This window comes from Eublepharis macularius, chromosome 4 (assembly GCF_028583425.1).
Source record: "Eublepharis macularius isolate TG4126 chromosome 4, MPM_Emac_v1.0, whole genome shotgun sequence".
Taxonomy (NCBI): Eukaryota; Metazoa; Chordata; class Lepidosauria; order Squamata; family Eublepharidae; genus Eublepharis; species Eublepharis macularius.
Genome location: NC_072793.1, coordinates 72,798,640 through 72,821,546, shown reverse-complemented (window position 1 = coordinate 72,821,546; position 22,907 = coordinate 72,798,640). Strand labels below are relative to the sequence as shown.

General features: G+C 41.5%; 1 protein-coding gene across 1 annotated transcript in view; it reads left to right on the top strand.

Moving 5' to 3' along the window:
* The window catches only part of VDAC1 (voltage dependent anion channel 1), a 30,824-nt gene extending 11,825 nt beyond the window's left edge, over positions 1–18,999 (top strand). The window contains exons 2-9 of the mRNA XM_054976969.1: positions 3,284–3,353; positions 6,024–6,073; positions 6,973–7,125; positions 7,225–7,277; positions 13,321–13,548; positions 15,012–15,162; positions 16,009–16,066; positions 18,069–18,999. Coding sequence (XP_054832944.1) covers positions 3,284–3,353; positions 6,024–6,073; positions 6,973–7,125; positions 7,225–7,277; positions 13,321–13,548; positions 15,012–15,162; positions 16,009–16,066; positions 18,069–18,160 — 855 coding nt within the window. The 3' untranslated portion in view covers positions 18,161–18,999. The remainder of the gene's footprint in view (positions 1–3,283; positions 3,354–6,023; positions 6,074–6,972; positions 7,126–7,224; positions 7,278–13,320; positions 13,549–15,011; positions 15,163–16,008; positions 16,067–18,068) is intronic.
* The last annotated feature ends 3,908 nt before the right edge of the window (positions 19,000–22,907 follow it).

Here is a 22,907-nt window from a genome sequence, read left to right as displayed (position 1 = left end):
GTCATCAGGAATTAGGATCAAATATGAATCTGGTAGCAGGCCTGATGGCCTCATAATTACAGATTCTAAAGATTAAAGCTGTGGAAGCATAAACCTTTCTACCCAGTTTGTCCAGTTTCCTGCTCTTCTTATCGATTGGAGCTGAATGGCCCATGGTTTTTTGGAGGCCTTTCCCTTGGGAGGGACTTAGTGACAATAGAATTGGCAGGGGGTGAGTAAAGAGAAAACCAAACCCTTCTTGCTTGGTCTTATACATCTCATCCAGCTTTTTTGATATTGGTGGAGTCGAAGCTGGTTTGGACCGCACATCTTTGGTCACGTCAGGCATCCCTTGCATGATTCATCTGCTTCTGAATGTAAGACCCTGAAGACAGGATCTGAAGAGGTTGGAGCCGAGCTGGTCACCTCAGTGTCCAAAGACCTTGCCATCCGAACTAACTGCTTAGTGTACAAGTGGAGACCCTCAGCAGATCCTCTGCTGTGGAGACACAGCAGATTCCTTAGTAATGAATTCTGGTGGAGATGGTTCTGATGCAAAATCTGACATGATGTTGGAGACGTCATCAGATTGTGTAGTGTAGTTCAACATTGGTTTCAGATCATCGTATTCTGGAACTGTGGTCGAAATCAGTGTAGGTTAGTTTTACCCCTTGGTTCTGAGTTAACTGAAACATAAGAGACTTCATCATGGAAGAAGTAATGAGAGGGCAGGTACGTACCTGGTGAGCATTCAAATCCCTAAGTGTAGTAATTGTAGGGGGGGCCCATATGGAGAGTAATGGAACCAATGGTTTCTATGATGAGGAGTCAGTTCCAAGCAATTGTCATTTTCAGATGGAATCAAGGAACCCCTTTGCCCTTTCACAGGCTGTATTGGTGACAGCGGAAGTGAGGAAATGGCTGTAGATGGTTCTATGACTTCAGGAATCTCACCCTCAGAGAGAGATGGAACCAAAGCGGAATGACGCCTGGGAGTTGGATAGAGTTCTCAGAACCTTGGGTGGGATTGATGCTACTGAAGTAGTTGAACCAGAAGAAGAGAATTTCCTCCTCTTGTGTGACTTAGAGGGCGATAGCTTATTGGCATGTTTTGACTTGAGCTTAGCCTTTTTAGCAGGAGGCTCTGACTGGCACTGAAATGGAACTGACAAAGATGTGGCTGGAATGGACTGGTCATTCTAAGCAGTGTTAGGTGCCGAACAAGTTGGTGGAACCAAGGAGGCCTTTTCTGAGTGCTGCAGTTCTTTATCTGCTGCGTTATGATTTGGAGTCAGAAGAGCCCTTCAGGGCTGAGTCCCAAAGAGCTGCTTTAAGCCATGACACGCTTTCGTGGCTCGCTTTTGGCATGAATTGCTTACAGACTGCACACACCACAAGATGCCATGGCTTTCACCAAGACAGAGAAGGCATTTATCATGCCCATCCGATGGAGCCATCTTTGTCCCACAATGGGAACACTTCTTGAAAAGGGCCTTCGATGCCATGGAACCAAAGGCCCTAACTTGCATGATGTAACCAAGGAGTGGAGAAAAGATACCTTCCTCTTCAGCAGCAGCAAAAGAACTGAGGGAGGGAGCTGCTCGCTCCAACTTTTATAGTTGTGCCTGGGAGAAAAGCACTTGAAAAGGCTAGGTGAGTGTGTCTCACCTTTAGGAGCTTTGGAATGTCTGCGGCTAGCCTGCACATGTGCAGTTCCCATGTGGGACTGCACAGAAGACACAACTATGAACTTTGGCACAAGAAATATGTTGTATAAACTAACTTGAGAGCACTCTCCATCACCACCAAGATGGTAAGTGTGGTCATAGTCTTGGTTGCTTAGGGGCAAAACTGTGACAATCCTATTTCTATAGAATTACTGTTTTTTGGCACAGAAATGTACTGATGGCTAGATCTGATCCCTAAACTGCCTATTTTTGTGGGTTTCCTTTTTTTGTGTTTATTTTTTTTCTTGGTGGCTTCCCTTTCCAAATTGAGATAATAAAATTTAAATAAACAATAAAGGGAGATTTGTGATGAGTGAATTCTAGGTAGGGAGAAGTAATAAATCAGCTGATACATCTTTAGATACAGTATTTGAGTAAAATTTCTGGAATGTTTTGATGTGAGGGGGGAGCATTTATTTTCTCTTTTTTTCATGGAAAAGCAGACCTTTTGGGGGAAAACGAACAATACTTATTTTTTATATCAAACCTAATAAAATGCATCATATATAACTTAGTTTCATACAAAATAGTAGAGAAATGTCTATTTATAGATTTTAAATGTAAGGCAGCCCTATCATAAGACCATGATGCTCGTGTTTCTCCCTGACACTGGAGAAGATGGCTTCATTAATGGAGTTGTTTGCTCCCTTGAACCGTGGAATATATCCTTGAAATTATGTTGTCTATATATACTACAGTGTACATAGTAATGATCATTTTTTAATGTTGCATATTGTCTTATATAAGAGAACCAGAGGTGTGTCCTGGTTAGTGTGTCAGATTAGGATCTGGATGTTCGAGGTTCAATCCCCCCACTCTGCCATGGGAGCTTGCTGGGTGACCTTGGACCAGTCACCCACTCTCAGCCTAATCTACCTCAGGGGGTTGTTGTGAGGATGAAATGGAGGAGGAAAAAATGATATGCGATACTTTGGGTCTCATTGGGGGAAAAGCAGGGTATATATGAAGTAAATAAACAAATATTTTCATACTATGCATTCTGAGAGAGTAAAGCCTTGTCTTGAAAAGCATTTCACTTACCCCAATTGAGAAAATATTTCACAGAAAGTTTATTTGCAATGCTCTCCAACGTTTCCAAATTTTCCTTTGGAAATATTAGAGAGGAAAGCCTCAAAAACTGGAAAAAAACCCCTGTTCACCCCCCCCCCCCTATTTTTCTCTTGGGCCTTCACATCTCTTCCTGTGGCTGTATTTTGCAGGTACATGGCAGCTTGGTTCTTGGTGCTGATATTTAGAATATAGCCATATCTCAGAGTCAGAGAACATTTTATCTCATTGTTTTCTGCAGTGTTTTCTAATTTTTCTCTTTGATCAAACATCATAAACAATGCCTTTGACCACAATCCAGCATGGCCAAATATGCTTGAGTCCCTTGATTTCAGGTAACATAAGCAATTTTAATTGTGTTGTATTGTGGTCTTACTGATACAAGATTAAAATATGATTGTACCTTACTCTGAAGTTAATTGATGGCTGGATTTCAGGGGGGAAAAAGAGGGGTTGTGGCATTAGCCTTATTGGCAAAAGAAATAATTCTAATGTCTTTCTTTTGGCAGAAAATGGCTGTTCCTCCTGCTTATGCTGACTTAGGAAAATCTGCCCGAGACATCTTTACCAAGGGATATGGTAATTATTGCCAAGGGGAAATGGATATCTTACACTTGGGTCTTTGATTCCTAGGATTGTACATAAATGTTATTGTATTCTGGATGTGCTGCAGCATACTATCAATATACGTAGGTCAAACTGTGCCCTTAGAAACTGGCCTCCTCTTGCCCGTTGGTCAATATGCTGCTGGCAGCATCTCTCTCAGTCTGTATTTAGGACCGTAGTTAATATCCTTATTCTCAGTCGTAGCTGTCAGATTCTGAAAACCTGAGCCTAAGTCTGCCTCCAGAAATATATCTATTTTTTAAAAACTTGCTGTCAGAGTCAAGAACAAGGAAAATGCAATGATGTAGTAGATTTAGGAAGCAATTAATCAGCATATTTATTACACCATTTTAAGAGCTCCTGATTAAATTATCCATTTATTTCAGCTAGAGTAATCAGCCCAGGAACTCAGTCTTCATCCTGTGATGAAGGCTTTACTCTATCAGAATACACAGTATGAAAATGTTTGTGTTTATTTATTTACTTCATTCTGTTTCAGAGAAGAAACATAGGCTCTAACTTGTGTATTGTGCTGTTTATTTGGGATTTTCTTTTTAAATTGTCTCTTCAGCACTGTATTCCTTACTTCCATCATGAAAACACTATTTCTCTTTCACTGTGGGTTATTAGTAAGGGATTCTAGTTGTTGCTCATCTGAGAAAGATGGACTTAATCCTAGTGGGTGGATCATACCCTGATCCTACCATTCCACTGAGCAAAGTTTATTAATTCATTTATCAAAATATTTATGCCACACCTTACATTTTAGCTCAAGTTTGAAATCTTCCTCCAGTCTAAAGAGTCTTCCTCTAACATCTCTTTTGTTGGAGGAAGAGCCACATAAGTTGGAGGAAGGCTGTTTAGAGTATGGTTGGATCCCTGCCCCCCCCCCACAACTGTGGACAATTCGGTTCACGGGAAGCTTTGTATGTGACTTGTTGTTGCTCGTGTGTCAACGTAAATGGGGTGCTGCTCCATGGCGGAGTTTTGCAGAAGAGTCCCCCTGGCACCCGAGCACAGCAAGGCAAAGTGTGGCTGCTGCCAGGAACGCCCACTCACCATTCCCATGACAACCCTGCTCACACCAGCCAATGGCCACACCCTTCCCCTGCCAGGGAGGGGGGCAGAGGAGACAGTGAAGGTTCAGATCAAACACTCACCCTCTCGCCCATGCAGCCCCCATTTCCGATGAGGGCCGCTGCCACGAGAAATAGGTTCCCCCTCCCTGAAAAGTGGACCCAGAAAGCACTTGGGAGCAGCCCCCAGGATCCGGAGAGGCAGGTGGGGGGGGCGGGTTCTACAATGAGTGACAGGAATGCCCATTGGAAACCACGTGAGAGGCCAGAAGGGAGTGCAAAGTACTCACAGACTTGTGCCGGCACCATTTGAACAAGCACTGCATCACAATGATGTGGGATTGCAGGTTGGACCTTGAGAACCATGCCCCAGTCCAGCTCACCCCCCGCCCCATGAACTGACAGCCTGCAGGAGCAGAGAAACTGCTCCAGGGGCCACCATTCACCCCCTCCCCGGCCCAGATTTTCCAAGTCCATCCCTGCTTCCACAAACAGCAAAATGGAGGGTGGTCCATCCTTCTGCAGGAGGAGGTGATCCAAAGATGTCTCTCTGCAACCACCACCTCCCTGCAGTAACTTCTTCCTTCCCCTCTGCCTGGCTTATCAGACGCTAGAAGCTCAGTCCATCAGAGAATGAACGTCCTCAGTGGAGCATCCCCCACCCCCCGCACTGCCAGATATTCATGGGCCACAGTTCAATTCCCACCCCGCTGCCAGAACTTATATTGAGGGGAGGGAAGGGGGGCAGGGGAGCCAGACAGGGTACCACTTGACACCTGCTCCTCCTGGCAGCATAGCCCACCCCATCTATCCAAGCCAGGAAAAATTAGTGGGGATGTGTGAGAAGACATTCCAATGGAGAGTTGGGAGGAGGGCAGCAGGGCTGGATCTACGGTTGCTGGTGCCCAGGGCAACCCAAGTCCAGTGCCACGGCGTGCCACGAGTTGGCAGAGGCAGTGCGGGGCTGGGCTCGGAAGCTGCCTGTGCCATTCGCCTGTCCCTCCTGAGAGGAAGACCCACTGAATAAATTGAGACTCCTGTGCAGACATGCTTAGGATTGTTCCCTGAGTTCCAGAAGCTAGTTCCAGTGGCTTCTCTCTGTAAGCTTTCTGTGTAGAGTTATCCCTACATGCCACTCTTTCACTGCTGGAGAGTTGGGAGGAGGGCAGCAGGGCTGGATCTAGGGTTACTGGCGCCCATGGTCTAAGCAGCTGCTTAGACCATGCAGCAGCAACCTTCTCAAACTATGCATGCATCTGAGGAAGAGAGCTGTGGTTCTCGAAAGCTAATACTACAATAAAGTTGGTTAGTCTTAAAAGTGCTACTGGACTCTACTATTTTGCAACTACAGACTAACATGGCTAACTCCTAGATCTGTTCTCAAACTAGTAGCCCATGTGAATAAAGGGAGATAATCTGGTTCGTTTTAAAATACAGCCAGTCTTATTTCTTGAATATTCCCAGAAAACCCAAGTTCTGTAAAAGAAAAATCAGCAACAGTGTTTGTCTGTTCTTATTTTTTTCACTTTGGTAGTAACAGTTGTGTCTTTGTTTTTAATTTTATTAGGATTTGGGTTAATAAAGTTGGATTTAAAAACAAAATCTGAAAATGGTTTGGTAAGTAAACAAGTAATGAGCATGATTTTTCAGCAGTCATTTTCATTGTCATTGTTAGTAATGAAGAGCTCTTATTTGTCTTTACTTTTAAAATTGGAGCTATAGTAACTTGTATGATTTCCTTTTGTTATTACATCTGACTTGCCCCAAAGCCCCGGTCTTCCCCTCTGCTTTTAGTGCCCTCCTCCAGTCAACAGCACACATGCTGAAGTCTTTAGGCCCTGTGAAGTATCCTCTTTCATTAGTGCCTCCTTTTTTTTTGACATCCTTCTCCTCAGGCCCTGTCTCCTCTATAACTTTTCCCTTAAAGTTCTCACATTTAGTCGATTATTTGTTCTTCTCCCTTTGACTAGCTCCCTTATATCATGATACCCTCCTTTTTAGTTTCCCTAATCCCTTGGAAAGCTTCCTGTTGAAACTTTGCAGCCTTTTTACTTTTTACTTCAGCTCATAAACATTCAAGATGTGAAAATTTTATAGTTGACAACTTTCCACATAAGGTGGAAGGTTCTTGAACTCTTCAAGACATTATATATATTAAAAAAGACATTATGTTTGCTCAGCCACAAGTTCAAAAGTATCATTGCTGTCATGACTGCTATAACCACTACAAATGCTACCAAATTCTTTAGCACACATTATAATATAGTTACCGTTTACAGTAATTTAATGAAGACATTTGGATTTTCTGTATAAAGTCTTCCTCTAAGGGAATCTTTACATAGTGTCTTCCTTTACTAAATTAGGTAAAAGTTGAAATACTTGTGTATAGTTTAATATAGATCATGCATGCTTCATTTCTAGCAGTTTCAAAATTAGCAGAACAGCAATGTAAACCTTTGTGGGTATGCAAACAGGATTTCCTGTACATATATGCATATTCATATTTTTTCCTTTAGGAATTCACAAGTTCAGGTTCAGCAAACACAGAAACAAGCAAAGTTACTGGAAGTTTGGAAACCAAGTACAGATGGACAGAATATGGCTTGACTTTCATAGAGAAATGGAATACTGACAACACACTAGGCACAGAGATAACTTTAGAAGATCAGGTGAGCATTGGGTTAAAAGAGTGTAATTTATCAATTGAGAGCAGTCTCCTTCCTCTTTAAAACTATAAATGCAACTGGTGAATTTCTTTTTCTGTTCAGCTTGCACGTGGACTGAAGCTGACCTTTGACTCCTCATTTTCTCCTAACACTGGGTAAGAAGTGAATCACTTCATATAGCAGAATAATTTTTTAAAATTAGTTTTCTAGAATGCTAGTTAATTCTCTTATCCTTTCCAATCTGAGATATGGCTAGTAGCTATTTTTTGCATGTGATCAAATCATGTCTCTTCTAAGGGCTTTGTTTGTGAATGATAGCAAGTAGAGGCTTTATGAGAAATGCTATTTTAAATAGTCAACATTTGAACATTTTGTAGTTGTGCTAGTATTGGCTTCAGCTGCATATACTGTCCCTAAAAAGGCAAAATAGAAATACATGTAATTCACAGTACATAAATGCAACATATCAGATAACATTATGCCCTAGTAGCTGAGTTGGGCTGCTTTGAATTTCATTTACTTCAAACTAGATTTCTCACTGGCAATTTACTTATTGTTTGCATATTACTGTAAGTAGAATATATTGAACTCACCAACACAAGCAATATTGTTAATGTTTAGCCCAGTGGTTCCCAACCTTTTTGTATATGAGGACCCCTTTTTACATAAAAAGATGTTGCGGACACCCTTCTCCCAATGTGACAGTAGTTCTACTACTAGTATCTGTTGATTAAAAAGGTACATATTGACAGACAAATAAAGATGACAGTGCTTAGTGTGCATACGTATTTGTGGACCCCTTGCAGTAACTCCATGACCTCTCATGGGTTCCTGATCCCCAAGCTGGGAACCACTGGTGTAGTCCACCTAAACTGCAGAATGTTTCCAATTCCATGATGGGTTGAGAAGGGATTCTCATTCAGTATTCAAAAGTAGTTGCCACCATTTGTTCATTCTGTTTAGAATATATAACAGTTCTTAGAATGGTATATATGTCACAAAGGAAAAATGGTATTACCAGTACCATGCTTGTCTTCTAATGCTTGTGCAGGGACAGGAGAGTATCATTTATTGAGAGGGTATAATAGCTAGTAGTGTGCACTGAAAACATTTCCATTTTAGTTTCTAATCCAGTGTTTCAGAACAAACTCTGTTCTGGTATTGGTTTGTTCTGGGTGCACTGGTGCCAGCTTGGATCTAACCCATTTGTTTTTTTTCATTATCTTGAGTTTTTGCCCACTGTGCATACAGAAGGCAGGTATTGGCTGTGCATGTGTACACTAATGCTGTTCTTTTCAAGGGGGATGGGAAACAAGGCTCTGGGGCAACTGTTTTTGCATGTAACATCACCAGAATTGCAGAGAATCCAGTCCTCATCGACCGCTGAGTCTGAGCACATACACAACAACAGCAATGTTCTGTGTTTATGGATCCCAAAGAATGTTTTGGGAAAGGCATCAAGGTGTGTGTGTGTGGGGGGGGGGGGGCTGCACATGCACACAGTGTTCTTTTCAATGGGGAAACAAAGCTCTGTTTATGCTTAACCCAAAACGGCATTGTTACCCACCGTTTGTCCCCCCCACCCCTAGTTCAAAAACTCATTGATCCAACAGGTTTTTTCCTCAAGTACAAAACACACACACACATACCAATGGATCCTAAGGAATACAAATATCAGTGGGCACACACAATGGCGGGAAACTGGCTGAGAACATGGCAGTGGTGGGCCAGTGTCCAAGCAGAAGAGTGCTCCATTGCCACCAGTGCAGTGCAATTTTTTGAAAAAAATCCTGCTTTATGATAGTGCCAATAAATTGCCTTTGAGTCCTTCTGTTTCCTGTTGATGTCATATTTTCCTGTGATTTGTAGATGTATTTGCAGAATGAGGCATGAATTCTTTTTGATGCTCAGAAGGAACTGCCGTTCAGAGTAGATGTAGGTGACCAAGCTCCATCCTCAGTTCTGATCTGAACTCTAGAACTGAAAAAAACAGAAAGAGCATTGTTGTAGAGCTCTTTCCAGCCTTAAAAATTATGAGCAAAGTGTTCCATAAATGCCTTCTTCTCAGCATCAGATTTCTTTACAGTGGACCTGCTGTCACAGTGGAGAGACCTGCTGGAACTGTGACTGGCTCTTAACTTGATGCCCTCTACCTTTGAACGCCTTCTACAGTTACTGTGTTCTTGACCCAAGTGGACCATGCATGCCACATTACCGTAAGGGCATTTAGCCGTCGATCTATCTTGACTTGAGAGGGCCATAATGTTGTTTCATGCCATACCCAAAAGTGATAGAACGCAGGCAGAGAAATGTTGGGGGATGCTGCCATGTCATCAACATGGAAGTCAGTGTTAAGTTTCACTCATAGCCTCCTACACCAGTGATTCCTCTCCTTCCTAAAGCAGTCCACCACAGTGAGATTGGGAGTGTTGGGGGAGGGAGGGCAGGGGTTGTTCGGTTTTATTAATGTGACATTGAGGAAATGAGGGATGATCTTCACTCTTTTCTCTATTTTTTTTACAAATAAAGGTAGGAGTTGGGGCAGATCGCCCAGCCTCCCTTTTCTGACTATAACCATTAACCCATAATTGAAGGATGAAGGACAGGAAGTTAAATTGAAGCCAAAGCCACAATCTCAATAAAGAAAATGAAAGGAGCCAAGTTTTCAACCAGACTGGTCCACGTGGAATACTGAGCTGAAAAGACATCAGTGTCCACGTGGAACTGTGCACAGTGCACATAGCCCTACTGTCTTTTCTTATTTAATACTAGGTTAAACGTTTTAATCAGGCCCAGAAAAGCCAAGAAAGTCAAGATGAAGCATCTCCTGGTGCTGCTTGAACCATTATCTTTGGTTGACTTCTACAGTTGTAGTTGGTTTGTGGTGGCAGCTAAGTGAAGGACAGCAGCAGTAGAAGCTCACTGAATGGGCAGCAACCTGGTCCACGTTCCTGGTCCCCTTCAGTGCAGCTCTCCATTAATAATTTATTACTGTCAATTTTCCCCCTAATCTCCATAACATGAGCCTTTGCAGCAGCCTGGGACTTAGAACCTCTCCCTCTTTAAATGCACATGAAGAGATGCTTGCCCTACTTAATGGTTGCCACCAGCCGCCGATGTTTCCTTGCATTGTGTGTAAAAGAGCACAGAAAGGTAGGGATCAATCTTTGGTTTCCTTCTCAGGAAGGGAAATAGAGGGATGTCTTTTCTCTCTTTTTAACTAGTAAAAGTGGGAGTCTGGACAGGTCACCAGTCTCTTGTTCCGACTAAAACCGTTAACCCAGAGCTGAAGGACATAGGAGGAGGCAAAGTGAATGCCAAACACTTGGTAAAAATGAATACCAGTAATCAAAGACTTGGGTTTGTGTGTACAGCTGTGCACAGCACTGCTGTTCTCTGCATAATACAATGCCAGGTTAACAGTTTAATCAGAAGAACCTAGAAAAGTCAGGTCTCTCTAGGCATGGCAAAGTTTCTCCTGGTGTTTCTTGACCCATTACCTTCAGAGGACTTCTTTAATCACAGTGGTGGCACCTAAAAGAAAGACAGCAGGAGCAGAAGGCCACTGAATGGGCAACCTGTTCTACACATACCTGGGTCTGCCTCAGTGTGGCTTTCCTTTAATAACTCTTTATTATTTCTAATTTTCACCCTAATCTGCCTTTGCAGCAGCCTGTGACTCATAGGCTGGAGGAGACCCCTCTCTCCTCAAAAGTAGTTGGGCACTGGTTGCTTGCTTTCTGTGCTTTCCTTGCATTGTATGTAAAAGTGCATGGAAAGGAATTGGTGAAGTGACACCGATGATGCTCTGCCGTCTTCTTCTCCCCTCCCCTGCACAAAGCCAGCCTTTTGTGAAGTGGAGCCGCTTAATGCCAGTTCTACTGCTTGAGAAGTGCTGAGGAAGTTATGCACTTATGCGCCAATGTGCACATTCCCCTTTCTGCCAACAGAGTAAGTGTGGCTTCATTTCTGGAATTTGTTTCACCATTCCAGAAGCCACTTTAATTAATTGAACCAGTGATTTCTGGGTGTATTTCTGGCTTGTTTGTTCCGTTTTGCACACCTCTTACCCTTCTTCTGATTCTCCCTTTCAAATTATTTCCCTTTAACCCTTTAAAACACTCCCCCCCCACTGAACTTCAAAACTGAAAAATCACCCTGGGACTTACAGGGGAGAATGTGTGAGCACAGGAGAGATGATAAACCCTTTCCCTCTCCTCCACACGTGTGTGTATGTTTATTTTTACACACACAAACCACTTTTAAAAAGCTCTGTTCAGTAGCCAGAATGATTTAGTTCAGTCAGATAAACATGTCCTCTTGCTTTATCACAGTGAAATTGCAGGTAAGCCAACAACCCTTTAATTAATTATGAGGTTGTGACATCTTTTAGTTACATGGAGTAGTGAAAGTGTTGCTTGATTAGAACTGATAAGGCACACTGTGTGTTACAGATAGCATTTGTAGGTGATGACTCTTGAACTTGTATTTCTGAAGACTGCTCTTAAAGTTTGTCTCTTTTCCAAACTTGAAGTCGCAACACTAGTTAGTGAGAGAAGAATGTTTCCATGCCATAATACTGCTGCTTCACATATTAGTAGAAGCCTGCAGCCAAAGGACTGATTAATTGGTTCCAGTTGATAAGCAGAATTCAGTATCTCACCATGCTGCTGCTTAAGATTACCAAGATGCAATGCATGCAGTGATAGCTGGCATAGTTCTTCCTCTTATGCACTGCTTGAAGGTATAGGGGGTCTGTCAGTGTTCAGGCCTGGCAGCTTTAGGCTCTTTTAATTTCCTAGTCCACATCTCCAAAGGGTTTTCTTTAACTTTCTGACTCTTCATTCTAACCTTCTCTCAGGTTAGAGATGTGGCACTTTCAACATGTACACTTGCAAGGAAACTCATCAGTGTGGGTTCTGACCAGTTACTTACTGCTTCCTTCCTAAGATGTGATACTGTTGATTGAGTTGTGTGGGTTGCCAGGGAGCAACAAGACACATTATTTCCTGGGTAAAGCAGTTGAGCTGGTGGAGAAAACCAGCAGCTGGAGGAGTGTGGAATATGTGAATATGCAGGTGACACTGAGAGGGAGGGACAGATTTCAGGACCAGGAAGCCACTCTGCCTCCATTCACAGGATATCCCTGCTGTCATTGTTTCTGCTTCAGCCATCATGAAGTCCCTCCATTCTCCCTCCACATCGCTCAGTGCCATTTGCACATCTTCAGCCCACTTCTGCAGTTCCCTGGCATCATGTCTGTGCCTCAATCTGGAGGGAATTGTATAATTAACCAGTTGGACACTAGACTTAAGAGTTATCTATAAGTGTAGACATGGAAATTATCACATTTGGTTAGGTCCTCAGACTACTATATCGTACTTAATTGCTTGCTTCCCCCTTCAGTCACCCATAATCTGGGCTCTCTGTTTTGTACTTTTTTTTTTGAGGCATCCCAGTCAGTTTCCCAGTTGATGTGTGTACAGAGATTTGATACATTTTCCTTTGGGCAGGGATGTGCTGCACAGTCACAAAATATAACAGAAGTGACATCCAGGTACTGACCATCACAAGTGTTTTAGTGTGTCAGAACTGCCTTAGAAAGTGGTTTCCTGAGCTACTGAAATGGAGAATTATGTTGTAGGAATTAGTGTGTAGTTTCCCTCAGTAGGCATAGGAAGCTGTTAGAGGAGGAAAAGACATGGTTGAGACTGAGAGAGACTTAACATAGAATAGCAGCTGTGCATAAATTCCATTTGTGAGTCAAGAATGGGGTATTGGAGACAAGCTGTTGAGGAGACACGTTCTGGCTGTGGGGTGGTAGAGTTGCTATGTTTGGGATACAATGGTCTGCCAGTGGACATTGCAGTATGTATTGGAATCTGGTGAGCGATGGATCACTATCTGTCTGTTTGCCATCTGATGTGTTGATAAAAAAATTGATCTTATTTTTATAATTGCAGAGGTTTTTTTGTAAACAGAAGCACTGTGCCCTGAAGAGCAGAATGACAAGCCAGTTCAAAGATCCAGCTTTCCCTCATCTAGACTGCTATGACATGCTGGAAACTGCACCAGTTGATTTGTTTTTTTAAACCTGACCTGCAGCTATTAAAGGCATTAAAGCCCCTGGCCAGGAAGTGTGATACAGGAACAAGGAAAAGTAAATTGTGATTAATGTAAAGCTTTGCTTTGTTTTAGAAAGAAGAATGCTAAAGTTAAGTCTGGATACAAACGAGAACATATCAACTTGGGATGCGACATGGATTTTGATATTGCAGGTCCATCAATACGTGGTGCCTTTGTCTTTGGCTATGAAGGTTGGCTGGCCGGCTACCAAATGACTTTTGAAACAGCGAAATCCAGAATAACTCAGAGTAACTTTGCTGTAGGCTATAAGACTGATGAATTTCAGCTTCACACCAATGTGTAAGTTTGTGTGCTGGACAGTACAAATATAGCAAATAGAAAAGGCAATTAGTATTGAAAAGGACGGAGGAACTACTTCACACAAATTCTTTCCTGTTTAAAAATGGCTGCAGAGAGCAATTGTGAATTGGATGGCTTAAATGTTAGTATGTGGTTTCTTTTGTCTTTGTCCAATGAAAAGGATTTGTATACTGGGGATTAGATGGGGAGCATATGATATAGATCCCGTAAGAACAGGTATGGATCATGAGGGTGCAGCCTTGCTACTTCCAGTGGCCATGTGTTTTACCAGGTTCGTGTTTCTTGATGCACCCTTTCATAAGAGAACTGGCCACCTAGTTTCATGCTATGGTAGCCTTTTGTGTTGTACTTGGAGTGGCATTTGAAAAGTGTTTGGGAAATGCATTGTAGTTGCTAGACTCTTGATGGGTGCTTGCTGATGTGATCATACTAACTTGCTGTTAAGAAACTGTTGTGACCTGTACTGATGGCCAGTTTATCTTGTGGCCTTATTTGGTGTTGATTTTTGAACTATCAAAAATCTAATTCCCCTATCATATCACCTAACATCTAGTACGGAAAGTATGCTTTCCACCAGCTCTCATGTCTTTGGAAAAGGCTCAGCTGTGTGTGGCTTTGTTTCTGAAAATACAAACAAAAAACTTTAGATATTGGGCCTGTTCAGTGATGGCACCATCCCAATGGAACCCAGTCCCCACGGAACTGCACCAGTCACAGTCTTAGAAAAGTAGCTGATTTCGTTGAAGGTAGAATAAAGCAATACAGTTTTGTTGACATTTGTTCCTTTCCCCTTTCATTATGAAACACTATAGTTATTTTCTTATTTTTTTAAAAAAATAACAGCATTAAAGACATTCTAGAATCCTGAGCAGTTGTAGTTTTCCATTATATCTGTCCTTTCACACCAGTTTATTTTTATGAATATGTTGCTGTTCTTGTTGGGAAGAAGATAGTTCAATGACTTCTTGAGAGCTGCTCTTTTCTTGAGAGTTCTATTTTGTTACCCACTCTTCTGTCATGACCTGTTTCAGGAAAGTTAAACTTTCTCATGATATAGTGCTCTTTAAGAGCAGCCAAATCAGAAAAAGCAGAGAGAATCTCTAGTGGTAATGTATGTAGCAGTTGGAGTTGGGATGTATGTATACAAGCATTTTTCTGGCTGTGAAGTTCTAACACATACAAACCCTAGTGAAACTGGGAGCCCACAACAGCTCTGGGAAGAACTAGCAGATACAGAAGCACAATGGTAATGAAATGACACAGCATTGCTGTTGGGCACAGGTGGTGGTATGGCATTATTGGCCACTGGTAGCTTTTTAATGGTTCTTTTAAAGATTGAACAGTCACCACTAGTGACTTCACAGGTGCTCTCCAAAAGATACTCATTGTAATACATCATTAGTAAGATTGTCATAAAATGTAACTGTTTATTATCCTTACAGGAATGATGGTACAGAATTTGGAGGTTCTATTTATCAAAAGGTGAACGATAAATTGGAAACTGCTGTCAATCTTGCTTGGACAGCTGGAAACAGCAACACTCGCTTTGGAATAGCTGCCAAATATCAAATTGACCCAGATGCATCTTTCTCAGTAAGTAATATGCGGACATGTTTTATTTAAGACTAATTCTATAACTGAAAATGATTTTCTGAACTTTGCTCAGTATTTACTCTGCTTGAATTCCAAATACTTGGAGTATATAAAAAATACTGATTCTAAGGACATGAACTTGCAGCAATATATGTTCAAATGGTAACTAATCAGATAATGACTGAAAAATCAGTTTTTGTCAGTATCATTATTATAATTAATCTGGATTAAAATTAACATTAATATATTAATAATCGTCCTTATTCTTGTGGCTTGTTGTCTGGTTGAGAGATCAGAGGGGGGAAATAGGAGAGATTTTATTGTGCAGGATCTGAAGAAGTGAGCTCTTACTCATGAAAACTCATGCTCGAAAAAATGCTTTGAGTCTAAGGTGCCATGGGACTTCTGTTTTATTTTGCTACCATAGATTAATATGGCTACCCCTGTAAAGCAGACCAACACCTTAGGCTGGCTTCTGCTTGTGCAGTTTGGACTACTAAAAATACAGTTCCTACTGATCCAGTTATCTTGGACTAAATTTACAGAATATTGCTTAGCAGAAGAAGAGAAGAATGCTTCATCCCAAATCCATGAAGTCTGCATATTAGGTGCCTTTCTTGTTTTGAAAGCATTCTGTTCTGATAAAGGTGCTTAAATGTCACTAAGACTGCAGGCCTTACTCAAACTAAGCCTCACTGGACTCAGTGGAATTTGTTTCCAAGTAAATGTACATAGGATCAAACTGTACTCTCCACCCTCCCCAACCAAATAAACTGGCAATTCTATTTGGGCTAAGCAGCCCAAATTTTGAAACAATAATTTTGAAATCCATTAATTGTTTTGCAGGCTAAAGTGAATAATTCCAGCTTGGTTGGTTTAGGATATACTCAGACTTTAAAACCAGGTAAGCGAATCAAGCAAAACTGTCTTCTTAAAAAATCCAAATGTTAATTTCCCCCCATAAATAAATTACTTGTGTATTGTGTTGTGTGGAAAGCTGTTTATTCTCAAAACTACTGTCCAGCTCTTTCAGGATGTATTATCTCTAGTTCTGGTAATACATATTTTTAAAAACTCATCTGAGAGCCAGTGTGGTATAGTAGTCAGTATCAGACTAGGACAAAGATTCCATTCCCCCATTCAGCAATGAAGTGTCCTAAGCAACTGGACAAATCTCTTGGTCAAACCTACCTCACAGGGCTGTTGTGATGATAAAATGGAAAAGGAAAGAATCATCTATACTTCCTTGAGCTCCTTGGAAAGTGTGCAGATAAAGCGTAATGCCACGTCACTTAACATGTGGTGGTGTTACTTGACACCACTGTTGGTACATGGAGGGTTTCCCTTGTATTGTGAGAAATGAGCAGTCCTAATTGCACCAGTGCCTGACAAAATGGAAATTCTCCATGATGATGATGATGACAGCAAATGAGGCAAGCTTTGTAGGAAGCCTAGTATCTCCCAACCATTGTTGGCTGGAAGTTGTCTGATCACTATAAATTATTAGCCTACAGTAATAGGTTAGACAAGGTAAGGATCATATTTTCCTTGGCAACTGAATAGTAAAGAGAACACTGTACCTCTTTCACCACTTTTTGAACCACTTAAAGTAGAGAAGATTATCTTTCTCTAGACAACATCATGTGTAAAGGAAACTCCTTACCTGTAAGATGTGCTGTGGTTCTCTAGAGAAGTGGGAGCTGTATCTTTACAACTGAGACAAATAATAGTCATACAGAATATTAACACTAACATTAAGATAACTTCCAGTTTATTAAATCTTACAAGTCCTATCAACCCTCTCCCAAATCTTTAGAGCATAAGCTCCTGGAATATAAAAACTGAAAATAGGAAGTATTTTTTTGTATTAGTATTTATGCAACTGAGCAGAATCTTCAGGAGATGGTTGTTCCTGACCTGGTTCAAATTGTATCCAGCATACTAAGACTATTTTTTTGCCTATGCTTGTTCACCTGGTCCCTAGTGAGGGGCGCTGAATTCTGTTTCCTTTAAATTCATGATGTTACTGCTGGAATTCCCAATTATGTAGAATCTACAGGACATTAGATAAAACCATATTGCTGTCACCCCAATTTTTAACTGGTTGTGGACGAAACCAAGAATATCAAATAGAGTGAGTCAAAGGAGAGATTTGTTAATGTTGTATGAACGTGCCTGGATGTTACGGTCAGGAACAGAAGCCCTTCTTTGTGTTCCTTCACCTTCTGAAGGCCAAAAGGGACAGGGTCTTTTCTGCAGTGGCACCTCTCCTTTGGAACTCCTTTCTGCAGAAATTCACCAGGTTACCTACACTTTTGAACAGTAGGTAAAGACATTTTTGTGCTCCCAGGCATCCAAAACAATTACAGAGCTGGTCTACTCAGACTTCACTGTTTGTGTTTAACTGGTGGTTTGTTCACTGAATGCTGCTTTTAGTATTATAACATTTTAAAATTTAACTTCTTTATTGATGTTTATTGTAGTACTGTTTTATTAATTGTTGGAGTTTTATTAAAATATATCATACAAAAATATGTATTATCTGTGAACTGCTTGGGAAGTTTACTTAAGTGGCAGTTTATCATTTGATTGTTTCTAATGTTAAAGAATGGGAAATTAATTCTTTATTGACCATCAGTATTCTTTTACTAGTCTTAATGAAATTATGACAACCTCTCCATCAGGAAAAAAAGAAAAAGGTCACTGAAAAGAAGCTGGGGGCAGGGGGTGGGGGAAGCAGAGAAAACAAACTGACAGTACCCAGCCCCAGGCTTCTGTCCGCTTATAAACAGTCACAAGCAAACTAAATCAATCCAAAATCTCAAAGTGCTTCCTGTCCAGATTATGTAAATTGTTTTTCTTTCCTATGAATACTTATCCCCTTTCTCCTACTGTTTGCTGTACAGGTATCAAATTGACATTGTCAGCGTTGTTGGATGGGAAGAATGTCAATGCAGGTGGCCACAAACTAGGTCTAGGACTGGAATTTGAAGCATAAAAAAGGGATTATACCACTGGTAATTCTGAGATGCTTTACAGCATAGCTACCTTCTGAATTTAGTGTACTTTTCAATGTTTTATGTCCGGGATGCAATTATTGCCATGTATCAGTCCTGTTGAACCTGGTTAAAGATAGCTAAGTTTCAAAATGTGTGTTTCCGGGGAAGAATAATATGTTTTCTGTGGTTCCAGACTTCTTGGGAATGTTTGTGGGATGTAACTATTATATGAAGGTCTGCTTCTGTCCTTTGCTGAGGATAACAGTTGCTGTAAAAGAAGTTCATGCTATAAAAATGTCAATCCACTACAGCGTCTAGGAAATGCACTTTCCTGCCATTGAATGATCAGGCTTTGTTCTGTGATGGAGTGTGCAAATTGGTTTGAAAAGGGACTGCTTAGGCTGATGCATCATACACTGTTTAAGTCTTACTTTAGTACTCCCTCTTACACCTACAGCTCTTTTTACACCAACAGCTTGTCCTTGGAGTGCATTAGAGTGTTCACTTTGTATAACTTTAGCGTGTAGAAAGTATGATGTGATTCAGCCAATAAAATTCACATCCTGTGTTGTGGTTCCTTTCCCTTGTACTAATTATGGAAAAGCTTGAACGACACAGCCCTGAACAAGGAAGTCTTTGTAATCGTAATCACCTAGTGGCATTGCATTAAACGAAATGGACTTTGTTTTATCTTTTTTTTTTTTTTTAGCAGTAATGAGTACATTTTCAGTCTTCCATTTGTGTGTATGTGTGTGTGGAAGTAGACCCCTCCCCCATGCTGTACTGGACACCACTTAAAATTGAAAAAACCCGACTTGAATAAAACATTGAAACTTCATATCTGATTGTTTCTGTGCTTTTAAAATAGTCTAGCTTACCTGAGTGGGCTCTTACAAAAATACTGTTGGGATATTTTTCTTGGCGATGTGTAGGTTTGGTATTTCCATTTGACATCTACTTAAAACTGAACAAAACCAGTTAAGATATGGGTAAACTTTACTGTTATGGAGCTAGAGGGTGTCCAGTCCCTGTCCATCAGGAATCTCCTTCTTCCACCCTTTGCTTGAGAAGGCCACCTAGGGGGGCGGGGGCGCTCAGATACGAAGAGGAGAGAGCTTCTATTGTTCTCCTTACTGGCCTCATTGGAGGGCTGGTACAATGAGCTGCACATGCCCAGGTCCCAGAGCAGGGAAGACACAGAGAGGGAAGAATCGGAAGCTGAATGGCATGAAATGTTTGAGTTCCTTCATGCTCAGATTTTCTTTGTCTTGGCCTGTCAGGTTTAGATGTCTTTCCCCATGCTCTTCAATTACAGAGGGTAAACTACCTGCATATGACAAAACTTCTTTTATTCTCTTTATCAGTAGATTTTTGAATTTTGAAGACATTTGTCATTGTTTAACATAATGTACAGATAATCTGTCAAGGTTATATTAATGTGTTTTGTTCTCTTTGCAGTTTTGCATTTGCATATCTGATTAGTATGTTAAACTAGGTCAAAATATTCGCTATTGAAAAGAACAAAAATGCTTTTTTAGAGTAAGGAGGAAATAGTGATACATTCAGCATACACTGTATATTGTGCCATCTCTTTATAAATATGTACTCGGTGTGTTTAAGAGCTTTCTGTGGAACATCCTTATCTTTCCAGTTAAATTTTTAGAAGCATGGGTGGTAGAAATAAAAGGGTTATGGGAAACCCTAAAGCACCCTCTCAGGAGGAAGATTTAAGATAGAAAGTTGAGTTGAATTTGTCACAAGGGCAATTCCCTCCATGTGAAAAATAAGGTATTAATTTGAGTTGTGTATTTAGACCTTTGGTTGGCCAGAAGCCAAGTCTACCTCCACTGAAAATAATAGCCCTTTAAAGTTCAGGTTCTCTGGCAGAAAAATAAAACCAGAGTCTATTGACACCATAAAGACAGAAAATACTATTCTAGCATAAGCTTTTGTGAGTCAAGAGTTTTGGTTCAGTTTCTTAGAAAGGAAAAAATCTGTCACTGTCATCTGGTTACTATAATTTTATGCATATATAAATTTAAATGTAGATGCTGTATACTTGCCACGGGGTAAGCTGTGGTAACTACATAGTATGGATTTAGATTTGAACCTTTGGGCTTGCTATGGTATCTTACTGACTTGGTGGGTGTAGTAAACTCAGTGCTTCGGTCCCACAAATGATAGAGCTACCAAACACACTTTAACAGTGCAATCCTAAGCAGAGTTACACCAGTCTAAACCTACTGATTTCAGTGGGTTTAGACTGAAGTAACTCTGCTTAGGATTGCACCATAAATGGTGGTACAGAATGACCGATTAAAAGATATTGTTGAGAAAGTTTGAGACCAACCTTAAGTTAAAAGTACTGGTGCAGTTAGTTCAAGGTTTCTAGGACTTGATGCAGAAACCTTGATGAAGCTAAATAGGTCAGGGTCCAGTTACTAACTGGTTGGGAGACTCCCTGGGAACCCTTTGCATTACCATATTTCATAATAGAAAACATGTAAGTTTATGCAAGATTGGGATATGAATCCTTAAAAATAAAAGGTGAGCCGTATTCCTGATGACACACCTCTTATTTTGGCGCAAGCGCATTGAGGACCCTGTGGTGCACCTGTGCCACGATAAAAGGAGAGTTATTGGCGGCAGGCCCCCGAGGGGCTGCGGAGCGAATGGGGAGGCGCAGCATGGGGAAGCCATGCTGTGCCTCCCCACCCCCTCAGAGGCTTGCTTGCAGAGCCAGTGGGGAGGCACAGTGCTGGCGAGCCCCCCTGCACGTCCTTCCCTCTGGCTCTACGGCGGCTGCGGGACCATGCTATACCTCCCCGCTGGCTTTGCGGCCCCTCAGAGTCCTGCTTGTGGAGCTGGTGGGCAGGTGCAGCTCCCCTGTGTGGCCTTCCCACTGTCTCTGTGGTGGCTATGGGCCCATGGAACCAGCGGCAACTGAAGTGCAGCACAGGGAAGCCCCTCCCCCTGCACACCCTTCCTGCTGCCTCCGTGGCAGCACTCGGGCCTTGGCTCCACTGCTAGAGCCCGTTGTATTTATTTTTACAATGGGCTCTATTGCTAGTAAGGATATGATGTATCTGTAGACATTACTAGACCCCCCCCCCATTTCCTACCCTCATACCATATCTGCACCAGTGGATGTTTCTAAGACACTTTTTAAAGTTTTGTGTATGCAGCATGCATATATGTGGAGAGTAACATAAGGCAAAAGGCAGCATAGAAATAATTTACAAACAAGTTGCTTCAGCTGGCATTTTGTGATTTAAATAAAGGCTGTTATATATTCCTAGTTTGATTTCCTTATAAGTAAATATACCATCTTTGAAGGAAAAAAGCTCCTGAACTGGAACCATAATCAGTACCATTACAATGAAGTGCAAATTGTGTAAAAAAAACTGCTGCTGCAATGACCCTGTATCGATCTAATCTCTAGGCTAGGTTTCTGTGCTGATTTTGTGGACTGTAGTGCATTGTTTTGTGTACAGCCGAAGCAAAACATTGATGAAAGTGAAATTAATGTCTCCTTCCCCCAGTAATTTCTACAGGGTATGCAGAAGGTAGTTGGAAGTGTTTTAATTCCAGCTCAGTAGCTTTTCCTGTGAAGTTTTCTCCTACGACTTTATTTTTGCCTGCCTGCCTGCCTGCCTACTACTCGGATCTGGGAGACCCTCATTCCTATCCCCACTCTGCCCATGGAAACTTGCTTGGAGATCCTGGGTCAGCCATGCACACTCAGCCTAACCTGCCTCACAGGCTTGTTATGAGGATAAAATGGAGAGTGGAGAATGTTGTAAGCCACTTTGGATTCCCATTGGGGACAAAAGGGGAGGGGGATATAAATGAAGTAAACAAAAATTCTGGTGTAATGACTGCTTTTGGGGAGTATTTCTTGCTTCTGCCTGATTTGAATTCCCCTGATGTTTTATCTAGTGCATCTGCTACAGTAATATTCATGTTTGTTAAAAAAAAAAGAGCACTGCACTTCCCCATTGCTTTTGATCTTTTAAGTGACTGACCTATGCACTCTGTTCAGTACTGAAGAAAAGGTGGCTTGTGAGATGGGAATATTGCAGTCTCCAAGACTGTATGCAGCTGAAGGAGGTGATAGAAAAGGTGGTGCCCTTCCTGGATGCTGAGAGATAGTGACAGAATCACTGGCATCATGGCTCAAGCACCATGCAGATTGCATAGCTTCTTGATGGCTAGTGGAATTGGTGCTAGTGAATTATGTCATTGTGGTGATGCCAGCGTCCAATTGCTTCTCAGCAGCTTATGCCTCCAAGGTGCTGCAGCAATGGAGCCAGCAACTCCATCACCAGCTTCTGTTCCTCGCCAGTACTACTACTGCCATTTCCACCACTTCAGCAACACAGCATGGAGTTGGGTGTTGGGATATTCCCTGCACCATCCTCTATGAGCTACTGCTCCCGCTAGCTTTTATATTCTCAGAAGACTACAGCACAACTTGGAACCCACTTTACCCAACATCATCCAGAGTAATTAACCTTTCTCCACATCCTGTTTAAGATACAGTCCAGAGGTTTTAACCTTATGACCTCAAACATCTTTTTATTTATACATCTAGCCTGATGAAGACCTCTGGAGAACTCAAGTCTACACAATGAGTTTGTGATATTTTGGCTGGTCCTAATAAATTTTTGAGGACAACTGACAGGTGCTTAATTTTAGCTTTTCTTCTTCATAAATTAAGTTCCAACTCAGGATGCCAAAAAAAAA